Raw genomic sequence first — 22129 nt, 5'->3', positions numbered from 1 at the left:
GCATAAATCATTGATTCAGAAAGTAAACAGTTCAGTTTTACCATTTTTTTATCGATTTAGCTCAATCTGTGGGCACTTTTAGCTTAGCTTAGCATAAATTAGACCGTTAGCATCTCATTTAAAAAAAAAAAAAAGTGCTTTTTTAATATTCAAAGCTCTGGGCACTATTGACATTGTAACAAATAAAATAAATAAATAAATAAAAAAGGCTCATTGTTCAACCCTAGAGTAAAACAGTTTAGTCTAATCATTTTTTTTTATTTAGCGCATTCTCTGGGCACTTTTAGCTTAGCATAAATCATTTAATCGGATTAGACAGCTAGCATACTCAAAAAAGATGTTGCTTTTTTTACTATGCAAAGCTCTGGGCACTTTTAGCTTAGCTAAGCATAAATAATTGAATCAGATTAGACCGTTAGCATCTCACACAAAAAAAAAAAAAAAAAAATGTTTGCCAATGCTTTTTCTCCATCTGCAGTGCCAACATTAAAGAAAATCAAGAATTACAAATTAGAAATCTTAATTGTCCACACGTGTGGAAATTCATTTTTTGGCCTCTCAAACATCACAAATACAAAACACAAACACAGAGCACAAACACAAAGCTTCCTACACCACAGATTACCAACACACAACCCTAGACATACAAACTCCTTCATGGTCAATAGCAGATGGTATAAAAGATTTCTTAAAAAGTGCATTAAAGAAACACTAATTAAAGAAAATAAATTTAGGCTCATGATACAACCCTTGAGTTAAACCATTTAGTTTCATCGTTTTTAATGGATTCAGCTCAATCTGTGGGCACTTTTAGCTTAGCTTAGATCATTGAATCGGATTAGACCATTAGCACCTTAATCAAGTTTTTCTATTTAAAGCTTGACAAATCTGTATTGTGTGCTAAGATGGTCCATCCCAGATGCCTCCGAGAGAAGTCGACGGTGCTTCCGGACACTGTTAACATAGGGCTCCTCATTCCAGCGTAATAATCAACCTTGTGAACATTGTTGTGAAGGAACTTTGCTGCTATACCAGTAGGCATTCCTGTGTGGAGTTTGCATGTTCACCCCATGTTGCCATAGGTTTCCTCTAGGAGCTCTAGTTTCCCCAGTTCAAACACATGCGACACAGGGGAATTGAATAGGCTAAATTAGCCATAGTGTATAAGTATGTGCGTGAATAAGTGTGTATGGGTGTTTCCCAGTGCTGGGTTGCAGTTGGAAGGACATCCGCTGTGTAAAAACTTGCTGGAATAGTTGTCTGTTCATTCCACTGTGGCGACCCCTGATAAATAAATGGACTGAGCTGAAAAAAACTGAATGAATGAAATGCTAATGGTCTAATCCGATTCAATGGTTGATGCTAAGCTAAGTTGGAGGTTGTTTGAATGGATTCAAATATGGCTAAACTGTTTAACTCCAGGGGTTGTGAAATGAGCCTATTTCCAAAAATAAGTTTTTCTTTAACATCCAGTTTGGCTTTGTGCCCTCGTCATGCAAATGACTTCCTTTTGCTGTGAAGTAAAGTGTATTTGCTTTGTGCTAAACTGTGAGTGTTTGGATATAGTGCAGTCTGCGGGACAGTCTGCAGAGAAACGAGGGCAAAAGTGTAGCGCAAGTCAATGAAACTGTAAAATAATGTTGGTCTGGGAGTGAATTAACATGCCCAAACATGTCCAGCTGCATGCATTTATTGCAATTAAATGCAAATGATGTACATTTCACCCCCAAGAGTCTTGGATGACGACCGCACTGCTTTGTGGTTTTGCTCTGCTGCACTTGTTTTACAAGTAGACCACTGGGAATAATTTACACAGAGTGGGCACACCGAATGATTAATGACTTAATTAATTGAAAGGAAAAGACTTCTCTAGTGTTCTCAAATGGCTTGAGCGGATACCTAAAACTTTGTTGTAAATATACTTACAGACATTTTCATCTTGGCTACTGCTAATTACTTGGTCGTTACACATCAAGATTAATTGCTGAACTGTTTAGTATCATGTTAAACATCCTATTGGAAAGGTACTTCTCATATGGTGAGATCAGGTCGCAGGTCTGTTGGGTCACTGACAGCAGGGGAAACAATTCTACAGCGAATAGAAGCAACTAGTGTGACCAAACATAGCTAAAAAATAAAATAATTTCCCTGTAAGAGTGGTGCAGGAATGCTGTCAGATGCCGGAAGCATAATTTTCAGTGGGTTCCCTCCCTCCAGATTTTTCATTTCATAGAAAAACCAGTGTGTGTGTGTGTTTAAAAAAAAAGTAATACTCCACAACACCGTAACTTTTGCACTAAAATGTAGATTAGACCTATATCAAAATGTCTTTTGAAGCTGTGTATAAGATGGCGTGCACTTCTTCTAAATGTGAAATGAATGAATGAATGAATGATTTAATAAACAAACGAACAAACGAATGAATAGTTGAATAGACAATTGGATAGTTAAAAGGTGAACGAGTGAATGAATTGATGATTAAAAGCATGATTAAATGGATGAACTGATGATTGAATAAATGAATGAATGAATGAATGAAAACATTTTTGAATGGGGGATTGAATAGACAACTAAATAAATCAACGAATGAGTGAATGAATGAATAAAGGAATTAATAATTATGAATGAATGAATGAATGAATAAATGAATGAATGAATGAATAATTATGAATGAATGAATGAATGAATGAATGAATGAATGAATGAATGAATTAATTAATTAATTCAATAAATTATTAGATGGTTGGATGAATGATTGTAAGATTCAGTGAATGGTTGAGTAAATGTATGATTGAATGTATGGATGAATGAAATAAGTAATTGATGAATGAATCAATGAATAAATGAATCAATGAATGAATGACTGAATGAATAAATCAATGACGAAATGGACAGTAGAATGGACGACTGGACAGTTAAATGGATTAATGAATGAATTGACGATTGAAAAGATGATTAAATAACTGAATGAACTGATGATTGAATAAATAAAAAGACAATTTAATGAATGGATGGATGGATGGATGAATGGATGGATGGATGAAAGACTGGCAGTTGAATAAATGGTTAAATGGATGATTAAATGGATGAATTAATTAATGATTAAAAATGCATGAGTGGATGATTGAATGAATAATTTGATGAATGATTATATGATTGAATTATTGATTGGAAAATTCAATAAATGATTGATTGAATGCATGATTGACTGTATGGATGAACTAATTAATTGACAGTTGAATGGGCAACTGGACAGTTAAATGGATGAATGAAGGAATTGATGATTGAATGGATGATTTAATAAATGAATGAACTGATGATTGAATAAATTAATGGATGATTGGCTGAATGAATGAACAAACGACAGTTGAATAATTGGCTGAATGGATGATTGAATGAAAAAATAAATGAATGATTAGATGATTGAATGAATGATTGGAAGATTCAATGGCAGATTGAGTGAACATATGATTGAATGTATAGGTTAATAAATGAGTTATTTAATTAATGATTGAATAATTAAATGAAAGAATAGACACTTAAATAGATGGTGAAATGGATGATTGAATGGGTGATTAAAGGTACAACTGAATGTTTTTACGAATGATTGAATGAATGAATGACTGAATGAATGGGTGGAGGATTGAAAAAAATTGATGATTGAATAAATTAATAGATGATTGAATGTATGGATGTGTGACTGAATGGACAACTAAATGAATGAACTTATGATTGAATGAATAAATGGATGAATGGATGGATGGGTGAATTGTTGAATAGGTAATTGAATGGATGACTGAATGGGTGATTGAATGGATAATTGAATGAGTGAATGGATGATTGAATGGATGAATGAATGAATGCATGGATGATAGGAGAAATTGATGATTGAATAATAAATAAATGATTGAACGTATGGATGAATGGATGTATGGATGGTCGAATAGATGATTTAATGGACAAGTGAATGAATGAACAAATGAATGAATGAATGAATGGATAGATGATTGAAGGAATTGATGATTGAGTAAATTAATAGATGATTAAATGTACGGATGAATGTATGAATGAATGAATGAATGGATGGTTGAATTGATGTTTGAATGGATGATTGAATAGAGAATTGGTTTAACTAAATTTGCCTATGGGTGTGTGTGAATGAGTGTGTATGGGTGTTTCCCAGTACTGGGTTGCGGCTGGAAGGGCATTCAAAGCGTAAAACATATGCCAGAATTGTTGGTGGTTCATTCCGCTGTGGCGACCTATGAAATAGAAGCGAAGCCGAAAGAAAATGAATGAATGAACATGACAATTGTTGTCGAAATCCCAGGAATTGTGTTGTTCCGTCTCATTTTAAATAAGTAGTTTGAACAAGCAGCAAAATCTTTGGAGTGAGTGTGTGTGTCGAGTGAACCAGCGGCCCTGTCAGCTACAGTAATTGTGAGTGGCGTGTCCAGTCTAGATCTCCGCAAACCATATGTGTGACTTCATCCCACCACATGCATGGCTCAAAATCAAGAGCTGGACAAGTTTTCCAGATGAACCCTCCTCCCCATCCTCCATTCCCCCCTCGTTTATTTAAATGCTAATTTTAAGACATCAAAGAAGCCATGACAGTTAGCAGAGCTTCATTAGCACCCGCTAGATTGAAAGTTCCCTATGTTGCTGGTAGCATCTCTCATCGCGGACAGTGAGAGGAGTGCGCGGGGGGAATAATTGCATTAGCATGGCTGATTATTAGGCCTTGCGCTCTTGATTAGGCCTTTTAGCAAGTGTGCACGCTCCACTCGTAGTAATAAGCCGTCCCAGACTCATCTGATTATTACAAGACTTGAATATTCAAGGAAGGTCATTTTGCTTAGCTAATGATATTGTGTACTATTTAATGACGAGCAATAATTACATACACAGACCCACTCCAAGATGGTGTTTTTCATTTGTCGGGTAGCGGGCAGGAAATGTTGCGGTAATGACCAATTACATGATGAGGGCTGAGAAATTGTTAATATTGCTTTGTTTATTTTCTGTTTTCATAATTATGAAAAATAATAATACAGTTTCAGGACGGTGGTTACACGGACAAAACACATGCTGGAGTAGTTGGTGGTTCATTCCGCTGTGGCGACCTCCAATAAATAAAGGGAATACGCAGAAAGAAAATGAATTAAATTGGCCGTAGTGTATGAGCGTGTGTGTGAATGAGTGTGTATGGGTGTTTTCCAGTACTGGGTTGTGGCTGGAAGGGCATCCGCTGCGTAAAACATATGCTGGAATAGTTGGTGGTTCATTCCGCTGTGGCGACCTCTGATAAATAAAGGGACTAAGCCAAAGGAAAGTGAATGAAATTGGCTGCAGTGTATGAGTTTGTGTGAATAAGTGATTATGGGTGTTTCCCAGTACTGGATTGCCACTGCAAGGGCATCCGCTGTGTAAAAAATATGCTGGAATAGTTGGCGGTTCATTCCGCTGTGGTTAACCCTGATGAATAAAGGGAATAAGCTGAAGGAAAATGAATAAAATTGGTCATAGTCTATGATTGTGTGAATTAATGAGTGTGTATGAGCGTTTCCCAGTACTGGGTTGCAGCTAAAAGGGCATCCACTGCGTAAAACATATGCTGGATCAGTTGGTGGTTCATTCCACTGTGGAGACCCATTAAATTAAAAGGAAATAAGCCAAGGGAAAATGAATGAAATTGGTCAGTCTATAAGTGTGTGTGTGATTGAGTGTGTATGGGTGTTTCCCAGTTGTGGGTTGCAGCTAAAAGGGCATCAACTCCGTAAAACATATGCTGGAATAGATGGCGGTTCATTCCCCTGTGGAGACCCCTGATAAATAAAGGGATTAAGAGGAAGTGCTGTTGTTGTTAGATGCTTGTTTCAGTTCAAAGGCAAAGGAGTAAATAAAAACATACCGAGGCGAAAGTTTTGGAGGAGCTTTAATCTTCCTCAGGGGCCGCTGTCAGTCTCTTGTGCTTTTAACCCCTGCAGAGCCCGACATGAGGAAACCACTCGATGAGACAAAGCAAAAACCGTGTTAAAAACACCACTTTATGTGCTATTATTTACACTGGTGGACGTAATTAAGCCATTAGAAAGGCACAGTTCACCAAAAAATGACATTTCTGTCATCATTTACTCACACTTCACTTGTTCCAAAACACATATGGGTCACAATAAGCAATATATAGACTATATAGCACAACAAATGGACATGACCATGAAAGAAAGGGGATTTAAGTGACTTTGAACGTGGCATGGTTGTTGCTGCCAGACGGGCTGCTCTGAGTATTTCAGAAACTGCTGATCTACTGGGATTTTCACGCACAACCATCTCTAGGGTTTACAGAGAATGCTCCGACAAAGAGGAAATATCCAGTGAGCGGCAGTTCTGTGGGCGCAAATGCCTTGTTGATGAGGCCAGAGGAGAATGGCCAGACTGGTTCCAGCAACAGTAACTCAAATAAGCACTCGTTACAACCGAGCTCTGCAGAAGAGCATCTCTGAACACACAACACGTCCAACCTTGAGGTGGATGGGCCACAGCAGCAGAAGAGCACACCGGGTGCCGCTCCTGTCAGCTAAGAACAGGAAACTGAGGCTACAATTCACACAGACTCACCAAAACTGGACAATAGAAGATTGGAGAAACGTTGCTGCTCTGATGAGTCTCCATTTCTCCACTTTTCACATTCGGATGCTCGGCCCACATTTTGGCCTCAACAGCATGAAAGCATGGATCATTCTGCCTTGTATCAGCGGTTCAGGCTGGTGGTGGTGGTGTAATGGTGTGGGGGAGATTTTCTTTGGGTCCATTAGTACCAATTGAGCATCAACGCCACAGCCTACCTGAGTATTGCTGCTGACCATGTCCATCCCTTTATGAGCACAGTGTCTCCATCTTCTGATGGCTACTTCCAGCAGGATAACGCAGCATGTCATAAAGCTCAATCATCTCAGACTGGTGAACATGACGATGAGTTCACTGTACTCAAATGGCCTCCACAGTCACCAGAGCTCAATCCAATAGAGCAGCTCTGGGATGTGGTGGAACGGGAGATTGGCATCATGGATGTGCAGCCGACAAATCTGCAGCAACTGTGTGATGCTATCATGTCAATATGGAGCAAAATCTCTGAGGAATATTTTCAGCACCATGCTGAATCCTTGCCATGAAGGTTTAAAGCAGTTCTGAACGCAAAAGGGGGCCAAACCGGTACTAGTAAGGTGTACCTAATAAAGTGGCCGGTGAATATATATCACCCATACATAAGAACTGAATCTAGCTGATTGTGCATCATCTCTATCTCTATTAGAGCTTTCAGTGTCAGTACGGTTGATAAACACTGTAGTATTTACTATAAATGACTAGTATATTCTCAGGAGGGTGTCTGATGACTGAATATAGATCTGGTAGCAGATATCGCAGCCTCTGTTACTCTTATTTGTAATTATTATTTATTTATGATCTGCGTTTCACATTCTGAATCCAGTGCCTCATTATTAAATGACTATAATTAAATTAAATATCCTTAAGAATTGAGTATGATGTGTTCTCTGGAAGAGTGGACTTGCATTGTGATGATATTATTTTATATAATGGGAGAATATCTGTATATATTTGTTTCATTATCTATAATTATCAGTATGGTTATCCGTGCATCACAAATTTTTGATGATGCAATTAAAATTAAACATTCTCCCTGACAAAATAAAGAAAATGTCATCATCGAGTGCTTGATCTGTGCACAACCTGCTTTTATTTTGCTTCCTTGTCTCCTTCATTTGAATGCAACTTGTCTGTACAACACACACACACACACACACACACACACACACACACACACACACACACAAGCAGACAAAGGAAATTAGCTGCATTAAGGAGCGGATCAGCGGGTAGCAGAGGAGAGCAGGGGATTATGGGATTGAGTGACAGCTCTCATCTCCGCAGAGCTATCAGACTGAAGCCCGCTTTACCAGGATTACAACAAAACATAACTGTTTATTCAATCCGTCTAACCTCACCATAATCTGAACACACAATCAGCTGTCAGACCGCAAATCTGACGCCGCAGTTCGCCACAGCGGAGGCAAACGCTTTGCACTATCAACATTTCAGAGAGGCAGTATGGGTAAAAATGTCTGCCACGAATTTATATCAGTTCTCCAACTGGGCTGGCATCACATCACACATTTGTAGATGATCGCACACAGGCTTCTGAACAACGACACGCCAGAAAATGACTTGCATTGTGCATCAAATTTCATTCATTTTCCCTCAGCTCAGTCCCTTATTTATCAGGGGTCGCCACAGTGGAATGAACCGCCAACTAATCCAGCATATTTTACACAGCGGATGCCTGTACAGCTGCAACCCAGTACTGGGAAACAGCCATACACATTCATTCACGTGCACACACACACACACACACAAACACACACACACACACACACACACACACACACACACACACACACACACACACACACACACACACACACAAACACACACTCATACATAAATTCCCCTATAGCGCATGTGTATGGACCGTGGGGGAGCACCCGGAGGAAACCCACGCCAACACGGGGAGAACATGCAAACTCCACACAGAAATGGTCCAGAACTGGTCCAGCTGGGACTTGTACCAGCGACCTTCTTGCTGTAAGGCAACTACTGAGCCACCGTGCCCCCCATAGACAACGTTTAATTAAACTAATAATGCCCACTACTACTTCTTGAAGGTCGACTTGTTGCAGTCCACAGTCCCTGCAGCAGACACTCACTGTACACTCTGAAATATCTCTGAGACTACTTTTGGGGGTTATTTTTTTCTCCCAGTGTTGGGTCAGTCTCACCGGCAGCTCCACCGCTCTACCACCATGCCTCATCATGCATTAAGATGGCCTTTAGGTTCCCAGGGTGCAACGATTCATATCAAATTATGTGATTGATCAGTCATTTATTCATTTTCCTTCAGCTTAGTCTCTATTTCAGGGTTCGCCACAGAGGAATGAACCACCAACTATTCCAACATTTGTTTTACGCAGCGGATGCCCCTAATCCAGTACTGGGAAACACTCACATCCACACACACGTTCTACGGCCAATTTAGTTGATCAGTTCCCATATAGCGCATGTGTTTGGACTGAGGGAAACCGGAGCACCCGGAGGAAACCCACGCCAACACGGGGAGAACATGCACACTCCACACAGTACCGCCAACTGGTCCGGCTGGAACTCGAACCGGTGACCTTTCTACTGTGCTAAGCATTGAGACACTGTGGTTGAATATGTTACAGTTAATAAAAGTCTAAATGTGTTTATGTTACCAGAAGTTATCCATAGCTCATAATTATGGTTATTTATTGCATTATGGAACCTCCAACACATTATATTGTGAAAATGTAGCATTGCAATTTAACAAAATGGCATTTAGTTATTAATAAATAAACCCCCGAACCCACCCCACCCCCACCGACTGACCAATGGACTGATCCACCATCTGCCTTCCCTAAATCCAACCACTAGTGTTTTCAAAAGCAATCCAGAAAAAGAACAGGCAGATTTTTACCATGTTTTCAGATTTTACCACATTCTCACCCTGTTATTCTTTTTTTTTTTTCTTTTTTGACTTTAGTTTTTGTCTTAACTGCTTTAAGGAACCGTTCTTTGCCAGACTCAAGCCACATTGTCAACGTCAACTTCGCTCTGCGTCTCAAGTCCACCACTGGACAAACTGGTAACAGCAGAAAAGCCGTACACATAGATGTAAGTGATCAGCTGGTTAAGCAATATGCCTACATCCCCCCCCCCCCCCCCCCAACAGCCGCTAAAACAAGAGTGTTGTATTAAAATTAAGAAGTCGAGCCAAGCAAAGCCTAATCCAATATGGTGAGCAGACAAATGCAATTATTGGCGTTATTATCCTATAATCCAGCATGATGTTATTATCGGTTCTGTAATGGTCTTTGTGAGGCACATTTCTTTCTGTGAAGCTGCTGAAAAGTGCACCGCAAATAAAATCGACATGTTTGTGATTGTAGCTGAACGTGATCATTGCGTTGGATGGCCGGCCACTAATTCTGCTCAAATATGTTTTGTGCTTTAATCAAACTGAAGCGGGACGGTGCAGCGGCTGAGGTGTTGGACAGAGGCATTGACGGGGTCATTGATCCATCATTCCCCCCTGAACCGCAGGTCGAAAGTCAAATGGGATTTATTGGGTTCTGACCTCCTGAGTCACAGGCACTGCTATGCCCTTTTGGACTGAGTCCATTTAAAAAGACCTGATATATATATTTATATATATATATATACACTTACACAGTGCTCAGCATAAGTGTGTACACCCCAATTAATGTTATCCATTCCTCTGTGAATATATTTCTTTTCACTACACACTGAAAAATAACGATTAATTGGATTTATTAATTTGTTTAAGTTAAGTGGTTGCAAACAACTGATAAGGGTTGAGTTAAAACACACACATTAAGCTGAAGATTACTACTTTAAATTAGTTTGATTTATTTCAGCCCATATCACTTGTTTACAACCTTAAAAAAAACATATAAATCCAATTAATCGTTATTTTTCAGTGCAAAATTTCAGTCTCAAAATTGTCCAGTGCGTTAAAAAAACTAATATTTTACCTGCGATTTGTGTTGATAACATCTAATTACATGAAATAAAACCGCTCAGGCATTGTAATAATCAACATGCGACTGCATCCTCAAATCTAAACACACTCTGAGAGTCTGAGCGACAGAGAAAAACAAACTTGCTGCACTTTTCTTAATCTATATTTTGCTGGTGTGTGTTGGAGTGTGTATCCGTTTCTCGTGGCCCCGTGGCCCTTGCTGGTCAAAGACGAGAGACAGCGCTGTTTATGAGGGAAAAGCTGGAAGAAAAAAACCGCCTGTGAGCTGTCCAGCACCATGCCAAATGAGACGCGTGACTCATAAGATGAAACAGGGGATTAGGTGGTAATGATCTGGCAAATGATTTTGAAATTGTAATTATCTACCCTGTGCTGTTACGCTTAGATCCTGTGTGTGAGAGAGAGAGAGAGAAAGAAGAGAGAAAAGGATAAAGAAAGGGAGAGAGAATAAAAGAGAGCAGGACTCCTGAATGAGTCAATAATATAAAAGCAAAGGAGTATTTTATAAAAATAAGGAAGTACACTTAATATTTATATATATATATATATATATCTTGCTTGTTTAAACTACTCAAGTCAAATTAGTCGAATGAACACAATTCTAAATGTTTTTTGGGAGAACTTAATTGTTTTATGTTCAATCCACTTAAATCAGTACAAATTCATTCATTCGGTTCACCTTAGTCTCTTTTTTATCAGGGGTCTCCACAGTGGAATGAACCACCAACTCTTGCAGTATATGTTTTACACAGCGGATGCCCTTCCAGCTGCAAAGCAGTACTGGGAAACATCTATACACTCACCAATTTAGTGCATCAATTCACCTATAGCACGTGCGTCTGCACTGTAAAAAAAATCCAACTTGCAAAAAATTACTTGTTTTTTTTTTTGTTTTGTTGGATTAGAAAAAAACTGTAAAAAATGTCTTAAATTGAACACGTTTAAGCGGCCTAAAGCTGGCACAGCAGGCTTTCATCCGGCACTGGCATACAGCATGTGGGCCAAACATGGCCTAGGTTTGGCAGAGGTGGCACTGTCTTTAGGGCAGCACAGAATACATCAATTCAATACATCTATCAATTTCACTGCAGTCATGATAATTAATAATTATAATATTAGTAATAATAATAATAATAATAATAATAATAATTATAATAAAAAGAAGAAGAAGAAAATAATAAATAAATAAACAATAATAATAAATAAATAAACAACAATAATAATAATAATAATAATAATAATAAATAATAATAATAATAATAATAATATAAATAATAATATTAATAATATTAGTAATAATAATAATAATAATAAAAAGAAGAAGAAGAAAATAATAAATAAATAAATAAATAAATAAATAAATAAATAAATAAACAAACAAACAATAATATTAATAATAATAATAATAATAAAAAGAAGAAGAGGAAGAAAATAATAAATAAATAAACAATAATAAATAAATAAATAAATAAATAAATAAATAAATAAACAACAACAACAACAAAAATAATAATAATAATAATAATAAATAATAACAATAATAATAATATAAATAATAATGTTAATAATATTAGTAATAATAATAATAATAAAAAGAAGAAGAAGAAGAAAAAATAATAAATAAATAAATAAACAATAATAATAATAATAAGAAGAAGAAGAAGAAGAATAATAAGAAGAAAATAATTAATTAATTAATTAATTAATTAATAATAATAATAATAATAATAATAATAGCTTACATTTTTACAGTGCTTTTCTGGACACTCAAAGCGCTTTACACAATGGAGGGAATCTCCGCATCCACCACCAGTGTGCAGCATCCACCTGGATGACGCGACGGCAGCCATTTTGCGCCAGACCGCACAACAGCTGATTGGTGGAGAGGAGACAGTGATGAAGCCAATTATGATAATGAAAATACCAAACCAGTTAAAAAACTGTAATGTTTAATATTCAATTCACTTACATCTGTACAGATTCGTTCATTTTCCTTCAGCTCAGTCCCTTATTCATCAGGGGTCGCCACAGTTTAATGAACCACCAACTATTTCAGCATATGTTTTACACAGCGAATGCCCTTCTTATTACTGGGAAACACCCATACACACTCATTCACACACAGACACACACTCATACACGACGCCCAATTTAGTTCATCGATTCCCCTATAGCGCATGTGTTTGGCCTGTGGGGGAAACCGATGTTCTGACATTCTATCCTACCCGTCAGACTAAGCTATACCAACACAGTCTGTCAATGGTTCTGAGGTTAGGGATTAGGACGATATTACAGCTTCACAATACTCCACATGATGACCAACTAAACTTCTCTGACCACATCTCTAGAACTACTCGATCTTGTAGATTCGCACTCTACAACATCAGAATGGTCCGACCCTTCATATCTCAACATGCCGCTCAACTCCTTGTTCAAACTCTTATTCTCTCCAGACTGGACTATTGCACCTCTCTACTAGCCGGGCTCCCAGCTAACTCTATCAAACCTCTTCAGCTGCTTCAGAACGCAGCAGCACGAGTGGTCTTTAATGAAGCTAAAAGAGCACATGTCACTCCGCTGCTCATCCGTTTGCACTGGCTGCCAGTTGCTGCTCGCATCAAATTCAAAGCTCTGATGTTTGCCTACAAAGCGACTTCTGGCTTTGCTGCTTCTTATCTGCTCTCACTTCTGCAGATGTATGTGCCCTCCAGAAACTTGCGTTCTGTGAATGAACGTCGCCTCGTGGTTCCATCCCAAAGAGGGAAGAAATCACTTTCCCGAACTCTCGCGCTCAATCTGCCCAGCTGGTGGAATGAACTCCCTAACTGCATCAGAACGGCAGAGTCACTCGCTGTCTAACTAATGTTTTTAAGTCTTACACTTTACATACCTGAAACTTGTGTAACGGAGGCCAGCTAGTAAGTGCTGTGGTGGTAAAATCTCACTCCTCTGATCTCTAAAGGTGCTCTAGCGACAGACGCTGGAGGTCATGGTCTTTTAGTCTCCTTGTTATAGCAACCAACTTCCATGCGGAAGGTCGCCGGTTCAATCCCAGCTCGGAGCGGGTTGGGTGGCGTTGGACCAGTGGGGTTACATTGGTGCCGTGACCCGGGTAGGAGTGAGGTTTAGGGGGTGAGTGTAACGGAGGCCAGCTAGTAAGTGCTGTGCAGGTAAACCTCACTCCTCTGACCTCTAAAGGTGCTCTAGCGACAGACGCTCGAGGCCATGGTCTTTAGCTTCCATGGTAGAGCAACTGACTCCCATGCGGAAGGTCGCCGGTTCGATACCAGCTCGGAGTGGGTTGGGTGGTGTAGGACCAGCGGGGTTACACTTGCCTACAGCACTTATCCATTGTTGCTCTTATAGTTGTGTAAATTGCTTCCTTGTCCTCATTTGTAAGTCGCTTTGGATAAAAGCTTCTGCTAAATGTAAATTAAAAATTTACACTGGTTGCAAAATCTGATGGGAAGCATATTGCGTCATTAAAATGTGCTGCCTACTTTTAGAATGAGAGGACAATCTGAAAAGGTATAGGAGAAATCGACAGAACGCCGGAGCACCCAAAGGAAACACACGCCAACACGGGGAAAACATGCAAACTCCACAGAGAAATGCCAACTGACCCAACTGGGACTCGAACCAGCAACTTTCTTGCTGTGAGTGCTAACCACTGAGCCAATTTGTACCATTAATTAAGCTAACTGAATCAATTTATGTTAGGTAAACATGAAAGAATTAGGCGTACTTATTATTATTTTTTTTACAGATTTAAGTAGATTAAACACAAAATAATTAAGTTGTCCCCAAAAAAACCCTGAATAATTGTGTTGTTTCAGCTCATGTTGAACAAGCGTCACTGTTTCGAGTGTATCTGAAAAGGAAAGGCATGAAAGTTTTGTCGGGCTTGCGATAATTTCGACAGGCTTGCTGTGTGAGCCCTCTGATCTCCGGGTAAGTGCAGACAAAGAGGATCTGAGAGGAAAACACTGCTCTCGCTCCAGCATAAACACTTGACCTGACCTGTGTTACGATGCTCAAGCACTTCAGGGTGCGAGAAAAAGAGCGCCAAAGAAGCCCTCCAAATCCTGCTCTGCTTATGCTATGGCAAATACAGCACAACTGTGGAAAAGCCATGCATATTCATGACCTGTATGCGAGTATGCCAACAACACATCCACCTGTAAGTGCAGAGCATAACATGGTAAACACGTCAGGAATCAAACACATGACTGTTTAAAGCAAAGGATATTAATAAGCTGAGCAAATGTTCTCTGGATGCTTTCATCCTCACTGCTTTACAGAACAATGAATGTCAAGAGTGTAAATCAACAGGGGCTCAGCTGCTGAACTGTTTTATAGGGTTTGCTGCCCTCTGCTGTTCACAGAAAGCACTACACTTAGATTTGTAATGGGAAAAATCTGTTTTTGTGTTTGTTTTTGAGTGAAAATTCTGAAGCCTGCTCCTGACACTGAATAATAATACTAGTGTGCTTTTTAAAAGTTACAATTCGGACATTTTAACACAGAATTCGGACTTATAACTCATAACATAATTATGCCTTTATAACTAAAAATTCTGATGTATAACTCATAAATGTCTCATAGTTGTCTTTATATCTCATATATGTGACTTTACAACTCATCAATGTGACTATAACTCATAAATGTGACTTTATAACTCATATTTGTGACTTTATATTTCATAAATGTGACTATATATTTCATAAATGTGACTTTATATCTCATAACTGGGACTTTACAATTCATAATTGTGACTTTGTCTCATAAATGTGACTTTATATCTCATTAAAATGACTTTATATCTCATAAATGTGACTATATCTCATAATTGTGACTTTATATCTCATAACTGGGACTTTATAACTCATAATTGTGACTTTGTCTCATAAATGTGACTTTATATCTCATTAAAATGACTTTATATCTCATAAATGTGACTTTATAACTCATATATGTGACTTTATATCTCATAAATGTGACTTTATATCTCGTAATTGTGACTTTGTAACTGAATTCTGTCTTTATAACTCAGAATTGTGACTTTATATTTCATAAATGTGACTTTATATCTCATAACTGGGACTTTACAATTCATAATTGTGACTTTGTCTCATAAATGTGACTTTATATCTCAGAAATGTGACTATATCTCATAATTGTGACTTTATATCTCAACTGGGACTTTATAACTCATAATTGTGACTTTATATCTCATAATTGTGACTTTATAACTCATAAATGTGACTTTATATCTCATAATTGTGACTTTATAACTCATAAATGTGACTTTATATCTCATAAATGTGACTTTATAACTCATACAGTATATGTGACTTTATATCTCATAAATGTGACTATATATTTCCTAAATGTGACTATATCTCATAACTGGGACTTTACAATTCATAATTGTGACTTTGTCTCATAAATGTGACTTTATATCTCATTAAAATGACTTTATATCTCAGAAATGTGACTATATCTCATAATTGTGACTTTATATCTCAACTGGGACTTTATAACTCATAATTGTGACTTTATATCTCATAATTGTGACTTTATAACTCATAATTGTGACTTTATATCTCATAATTGTGACTTTGTAACTGAATTCTGTCTTTATAACTCAGAATTGTGACTTTATATTTCATAAATGTGACTATATCTCATAACTGGGACTTTACAATTCATAATTGTGACTTTGTCTCATAAATGTGACTTTATATCTCAGAAATGTGACTATATCTCATAATTGTGACTTTATATCTCAACTGGGACTTTATAACTCATAATTGTGACTTTATATCTCATAATTGTGACTTTATAACTCATAAATGTGACTTTATATCTCATAAATGTGACTTTATAACTCATATATGTGACTTTATATCTCATAAATGTGACTTTATAACTCATATATGTGACTTTATATCTCATAAATGTGACTTTATATCTCGTAATTGTGACTTTATAACTGAATTCTGTCTTTATAACTCATAAATGTGACTTTATATCTCATAAATGTGACTTTATATCTCATAAATGTGACTTTATAACTCATAAATGTGACTTAATATCTCATAAATGTGACTTTATAACTCATAAATGTGACTTAATATCTCATAAATGTGACTTTATAACTCATAAATGTGACTTTATATCTCATAATTGTGACTTTGTAACTGAATTCTGTCTTTATAACTCATAAATGTGACTTTATATCTCGTAATTGTTACTTTATAACTCAATACTGTCTTTATATCTCAGAATAGTGACTTTAAACCTCATAATTGACTTTATATCTTATAATTTTGACTTTATAACTCATAAATGTGACATTTTAAACCTCATAATTGTGACTATATCTCAATTCTAACTTTATATCTCAGAATTGTCTTTATGACTCAAAATTCTGACATTGTATCTTAAAAATCTTACTTTATATCAGAATTGTGACTTTATACCTCAGAATTGTTCATTTGTATCTCAGAGTTCTGTCCTAAAAACTCATAAAACCTTTTTTTTTTCAGTGGCAGGAAGAGTGTAAATCAACAGGAGCTCAGCTGAACTGTTTTATAGGGTTTTGCTGCCCCCTAATGTTCACAGAACAGCACTACACTTACGTGTAACTTAATCTGATTGAGCCATGGCAGCACTACACTTAAGTGTAGTGCTGTGATGGCTCAATCAGATTAAGTTAATTTAAGTTCTCTCAATAAAATAAAGTGACTTAAAATATGTTTAACCATGTGGTTAAGCAGGAAGTTAAAGGGTTAAAATTAGATGCATAGTTTGTCTGACCTACAGTAACCTCTGAAATAGCTAATCAGAGGATATTGTTGGTCAGAATATACTAAATATCCCTCAAAACACTGAAAACCTAAAAACATTTGATCAATAAATTAGATGCAATATAAATAAATACATAAATTAGATTAATTGAAGCATTTATTAGGCTACACAGACTAATATAACATAATTCTCACACTGATCTCGTCGTTAACTTACTTTATTCTGCAAAACAAAGCGTGTATATACATAAAATCCCTCAGGTAAAGCTCAGACTAGTATTACCAACAGGCTGATGGTTAAACCTGACACACTAAACATGTATTATTATCAAGAGACTCAGACGAACATATCAGGTGACTCCAATTCAGCATTTTATTGTTAACATTCTCTTTAATAACATCATCATATTACAAAACACAGGAAAATACAAAACAAAGGTAACACTGTGGTAATCTGACTCGCTCCTTCTGAAATATAATAACAATAATAATGCACAGACAGGATGATGGGAGGAATGATGAAATCAGAGACGGGGAATAATAAAGCCGATGCTTCAGATAAAGCAGAGGTGTTGTCCATGACCGTACATGCTGTAGACGTAGAGAGTACTGGCCGGATTATGGAGGACATGAGAAGCTGCATCAAGAAAACATTCATTCTCTTTGGCTTGTGAATATTCAGACTCTGTGAGAAAATGCAATATCCAATGTGTCTGACTGGTGAATTTCAAGAGTATTTAAGAGTGTGTTAGTGATTGTTTGTGTTTATGCATTTTCTTGAGCTTGATCTATTCTATAAACAACTTTTTTATGTTGAAAAGCTTGAAATCGTGACTTTTATTGACATTTTTAATAGTTTAAAGTGATGCATTGTGTGGGTTGGTGTTGTATAATAAGCTATACACTCATTTTTTGTATAGAATATAGTTTTAAACGACGAAAACGTCAATAAAAGTCACTTTGTTAAACCGTAGAGTTGAATTTTCATCCTCAAAAGCCGACATCAACATCCTATAATGCAGTAAATAAACAGAAAAATTAGTTATTAAAACTATTATGTTGTAAAAAATCTTCATTAAACAGCACTTGGTGTTATATTAAATGTGTGTGTATATATATATATATATATATATATATATATATATATATATATATATATATATATATATATATATATATATAGGAGGGCTGATAATTTTGTCTTAAACTCTATATAATGGTAATGGTAGTGGTTTGCCTGTGAATAAGCCTGTGTTTCTATGTAAACGTATGCTCCGTGGCAGTGTAACGCATGTTATTTTCTTTGGTTTATAATAGTCTGTAACATTTGGCCATATTTAAAGGTGCACTCGGGCATATTTGGCAGTGATTTTGGTTTACAGTGAGACTTTAGTGTCGTAGATGCGGTATAGAGAGGATATTGCAGCAGCGCTGGTTCCAGAAGTACTTACAAGTCATTGGATGCCCTTCTAGCTGCAACCCAGTGCTGGAAAACACACTCATACCAACACAAACTCACACACTACGGCCAATTTAGTTCATCGATTCCTCTATGGCGCGTGTGTTTGGGCTGTGGGGGAGCACCCACACACAGAAACTCCACCCAGATGTGTCAACTGACCCAGCCGAGGCTCGAACCAGCGACCTTCTTGCTGAGAGGCGACAGTGAGCCACCATGTCACCTCATATTAACATAAAAACACTGTTGACACATTATAAAGCTGCCAGTTAAAGGGCTAGTTCACCCAAAAATGGAAATTCTGCTTGTTTTAAAACAGAAGATTAGGTTTCAAACAAGCGGAGGAGTTTCACTTTTGATTGAACTGTCCCTTTCAAAACTACAATCCCATGATGCATTGCTGATGACACAATTGAATAAACATGATGATACAACTACTGATTTTAATTGTTGCTCGTGTTCACGAAACAGATTTTGAATGCATAAGGAAACTTGACTGCATCATTTAAGCTGGGGGACAGCAAAGCATCATGGGTAATGTAGTTTTTCTGCAAGAGTGTTTTAAGAATACGTTAAATGAATGATCAGGTGGCTTCAAGAACAGCACATACAATCCATCAGAAGAGCTCACGACAGCTTTGTCTATAAAGTTGGATTATGTATTGTTAAACTCTATTCCCCGTTAGAGAAAATCAGTGGAGTTTTTACTTCCCGACTGTTTATTTATTTAGCATTTTACTGTGATTGTACCCTGGTATTTCAAGATACGCTGGTCCACTTGGTATTCGAATGTACTTCGGTTCTGACTGACAAAACCCAAATTCATAGTCCTGCTCTGAAAAGAGACTATGGTTTCTAAAATAATCACAATTAAAACAAAACCAAATAAACAAGGCACATATTGTGTAAATAATAGTGAAGAAAGGCACTGTTTAAAGGCACAGGTCACCTGAAATAAGTATTCAGTCATCATTTACTCTGGAAAGTTCTGTATTAGATGCAAAAGAGGCTTGTTTGAGCTCCAGAAAGCACAAAAATGGACCATAGACGAATGGTGCTTCATGCCAAGTTATGCAACAGCTTTGTGTGAGAGTCTAGCAAACCGGAAACATTCTCTGAACATTCTGGCAATGTTCTCTCAATGTTATGAACGACCGTTCTTCCAGCAATGCTCATTTACAGTTATCTGGTCTCAGTTGGAAGTGTTTTGTTTAACCGTATAATAATGTAGATAATCTAGATATCTACTAAGAGTTTGAGAAATGTGTTTGTTCAGAATATTCAGCAGTGAAATGTCCATACTGTTTCCCTAACCAACAACAACAACAACAACACGTTTTTAGAATATTAATATGGATGTTTTGAGCTTCACAGGAAAGTTAAAAACATCCCAATCTTTGGTAGCCGAGTTTTTTCTAGAGCTGTGGTGAAAAAATGTCTGAGAAATCAATCCTGCATCAGTTCTGAGATTTTCAAAATGCACTGAGACTCTCTTAAATCGAATTGAGCTTATTTTTTAACAGTAGATGGCACTCTAGGCTAGTTTTTAACACTGTCAACCTTTTATACACTAGCCTAGAGCACCCTCTGCTCTTAAACACTAGCCTAGAACACCATCTACTGGCCTAGAGCACCCTCTGCTCTTAAACACTAGCCTAGAACACCATCTACTGGCCTAGAGCACTATCTGCTGTTCAAAACTACATAAAGTGCCATCTGCTGTTTAAAACCTAGCCTAGAGTGATGTATGCTGTTTAAAAACTAGCCTAGAGCACTGTCTGCTGTTTAAAACCTAGCCTAGAGTGATGTATGCTGTTTAAAAACTAGCCTAGAGCACTGTCTGCTGTTTAAAACCTAGCCTAGAGTGATGTATGCTGTTTAAAAACTAGCCTAGAGCACCGTCTGCCGTTTAAAATCTAGCCTAGAGCGCTGTCTGCCGTTTAAAACCTAGCCTAGAGCACCGTCCGCTGTTAAAAACTAGCCTAGAGCGACATCTACTGGCATAAAGCGCCTTCGGCTCTTAAACACTAGTCTAGCCTAAAGTGCCTTCTGCTGTTAAAAACCAGCCTAGAGCGACAGCTGCTTTTAAAACTAGTCTAGCGCGACATCTGCTGTTAAAAAACAGCCTAGAGTGCCGTCCTTTTTCGAAAACTAGCCTAGAGCGTCATCTGCAGTTTAAAACTAGTCTAGAGCGACATCTGCGGTTTAAAACTAGCCTAGAGCGTCATCTGCAGTTTAAAACTAGCCTAGAGCGTCATCTGCGGTTTAAAACTAGCCTAGAGCGACATCTGCTGTTAAAAACTAGCTTAGAGCACGGTCCTCTGCTAAAAGCTAGCCTAGAGCAACATCTGCTGCTAAAAGTTAGCCTAGAGTGACATCTGCTGTTAAAAACTAGCCTAGAGCGGTGACTGCCGTTAAAACTAGCCTAAAGCACCATTTGCTGTTTAAAACTAGCCTAGAGCGCCGTCTGCTGTTAAAACTAGCCTAGAGCGTTGTCTGCTGTTAAACACTAGTCTAGAGCACCAACTACTGTTAAAAACACCCTCCGAGTGGTTTCAAGAGAGAACAGCGACTGATTTTGTAAAGCTCAGAATGGATGCAGAGCTGGTTTTCGGCAACAGCGCTAGTTTGTTCTGTGGGCTGGAGTGGTTTCATTCATCTGTAAATCCCTGTAGTGGCGTCACCGGTGTGTTGATGCTGCTGCTGATTTCAGGTGATCTGCTCCTGAGAGTGGACGTCAGTAGAGGCCGTGTTTCTCCAGCAGACAGAGGAGAGTCTGTGTGTGTGTGTGTGTGTGTGTGTGTGTGTGTGTGTGTGTGAGTATGTATGTATATATGTATGTATGTGTGTATGTATGTATGCATATATGTGTGTAGGCATGTTTGTATGTAAGTGTGTGTGTGTAGTGTACACAGCACCTTCTCTGCTCATGAACTGTGCTCAGCTCTCAGTGCTCTGCCTCAGGAGATGACGGATCTCAGTGACTGTGAGTGTGTTTTTCTCAGGACGTCACTCTGTTTTCGAGTGGTTGTTGTTGTATGTGGCGTGGCCGTTCTGAGCTGCTCCGTTCTTCTTCTTTATCTCTCCATTTTTCAACTCTTCTTCCTCCTCAGACTCGTCCGTCTCATCTCGATCAGATCGCTCGTCTTCTACTGATGACTATTGAGATGAAACAAACAATGTCAGGAGAAAATCTTT

General features: G+C 37.7%; 1 protein-coding gene across 2 annotated transcripts in view; it reads right to left on the bottom strand.

Moving 5' to 3' along the window:
* Positions 1–17822: 17822 nt before the first annotated feature.
* Positions 17823–22129, bottom strand: part of cers2b (ceramide synthase 2b) — a 36707-nt gene continuing 32400 nt past the window's right edge. The window contains exons 11-12 of one of the 2 annotated variants that reach the window (XM_073925681.1): positions 18630–22090; positions 17823–18577 (exon numbers count right to left, since the gene is read on the bottom strand). In XM_073925681.1, coding sequence (XP_073781782.1) covers positions 21941–22090 — 150 coding nt within the window. In that variant the 3' untranslated portion in view covers positions 17823–18577; positions 18630–21940. The remainder of the gene's footprint in view (positions 18578–18629; positions 22091–22129) is intronic. The other variant, XM_688576.9, reaches the window with a different exon arrangement.

This window comes from Danio rerio, chromosome 16, assembly GCF_049306965.1.
Source record: "Danio rerio strain Tuebingen ecotype United States chromosome 16, GRCz12tu, whole genome shotgun sequence".
Lineage (NCBI taxonomy): Eukaryota > Metazoa > Chordata > Actinopteri > Cypriniformes > Danionidae > Danio > Danio rerio.
Note: the sequence above shows the minus strand (reverse complement) of the source record. Positions and strands in the feature narration are given on the sequence as shown.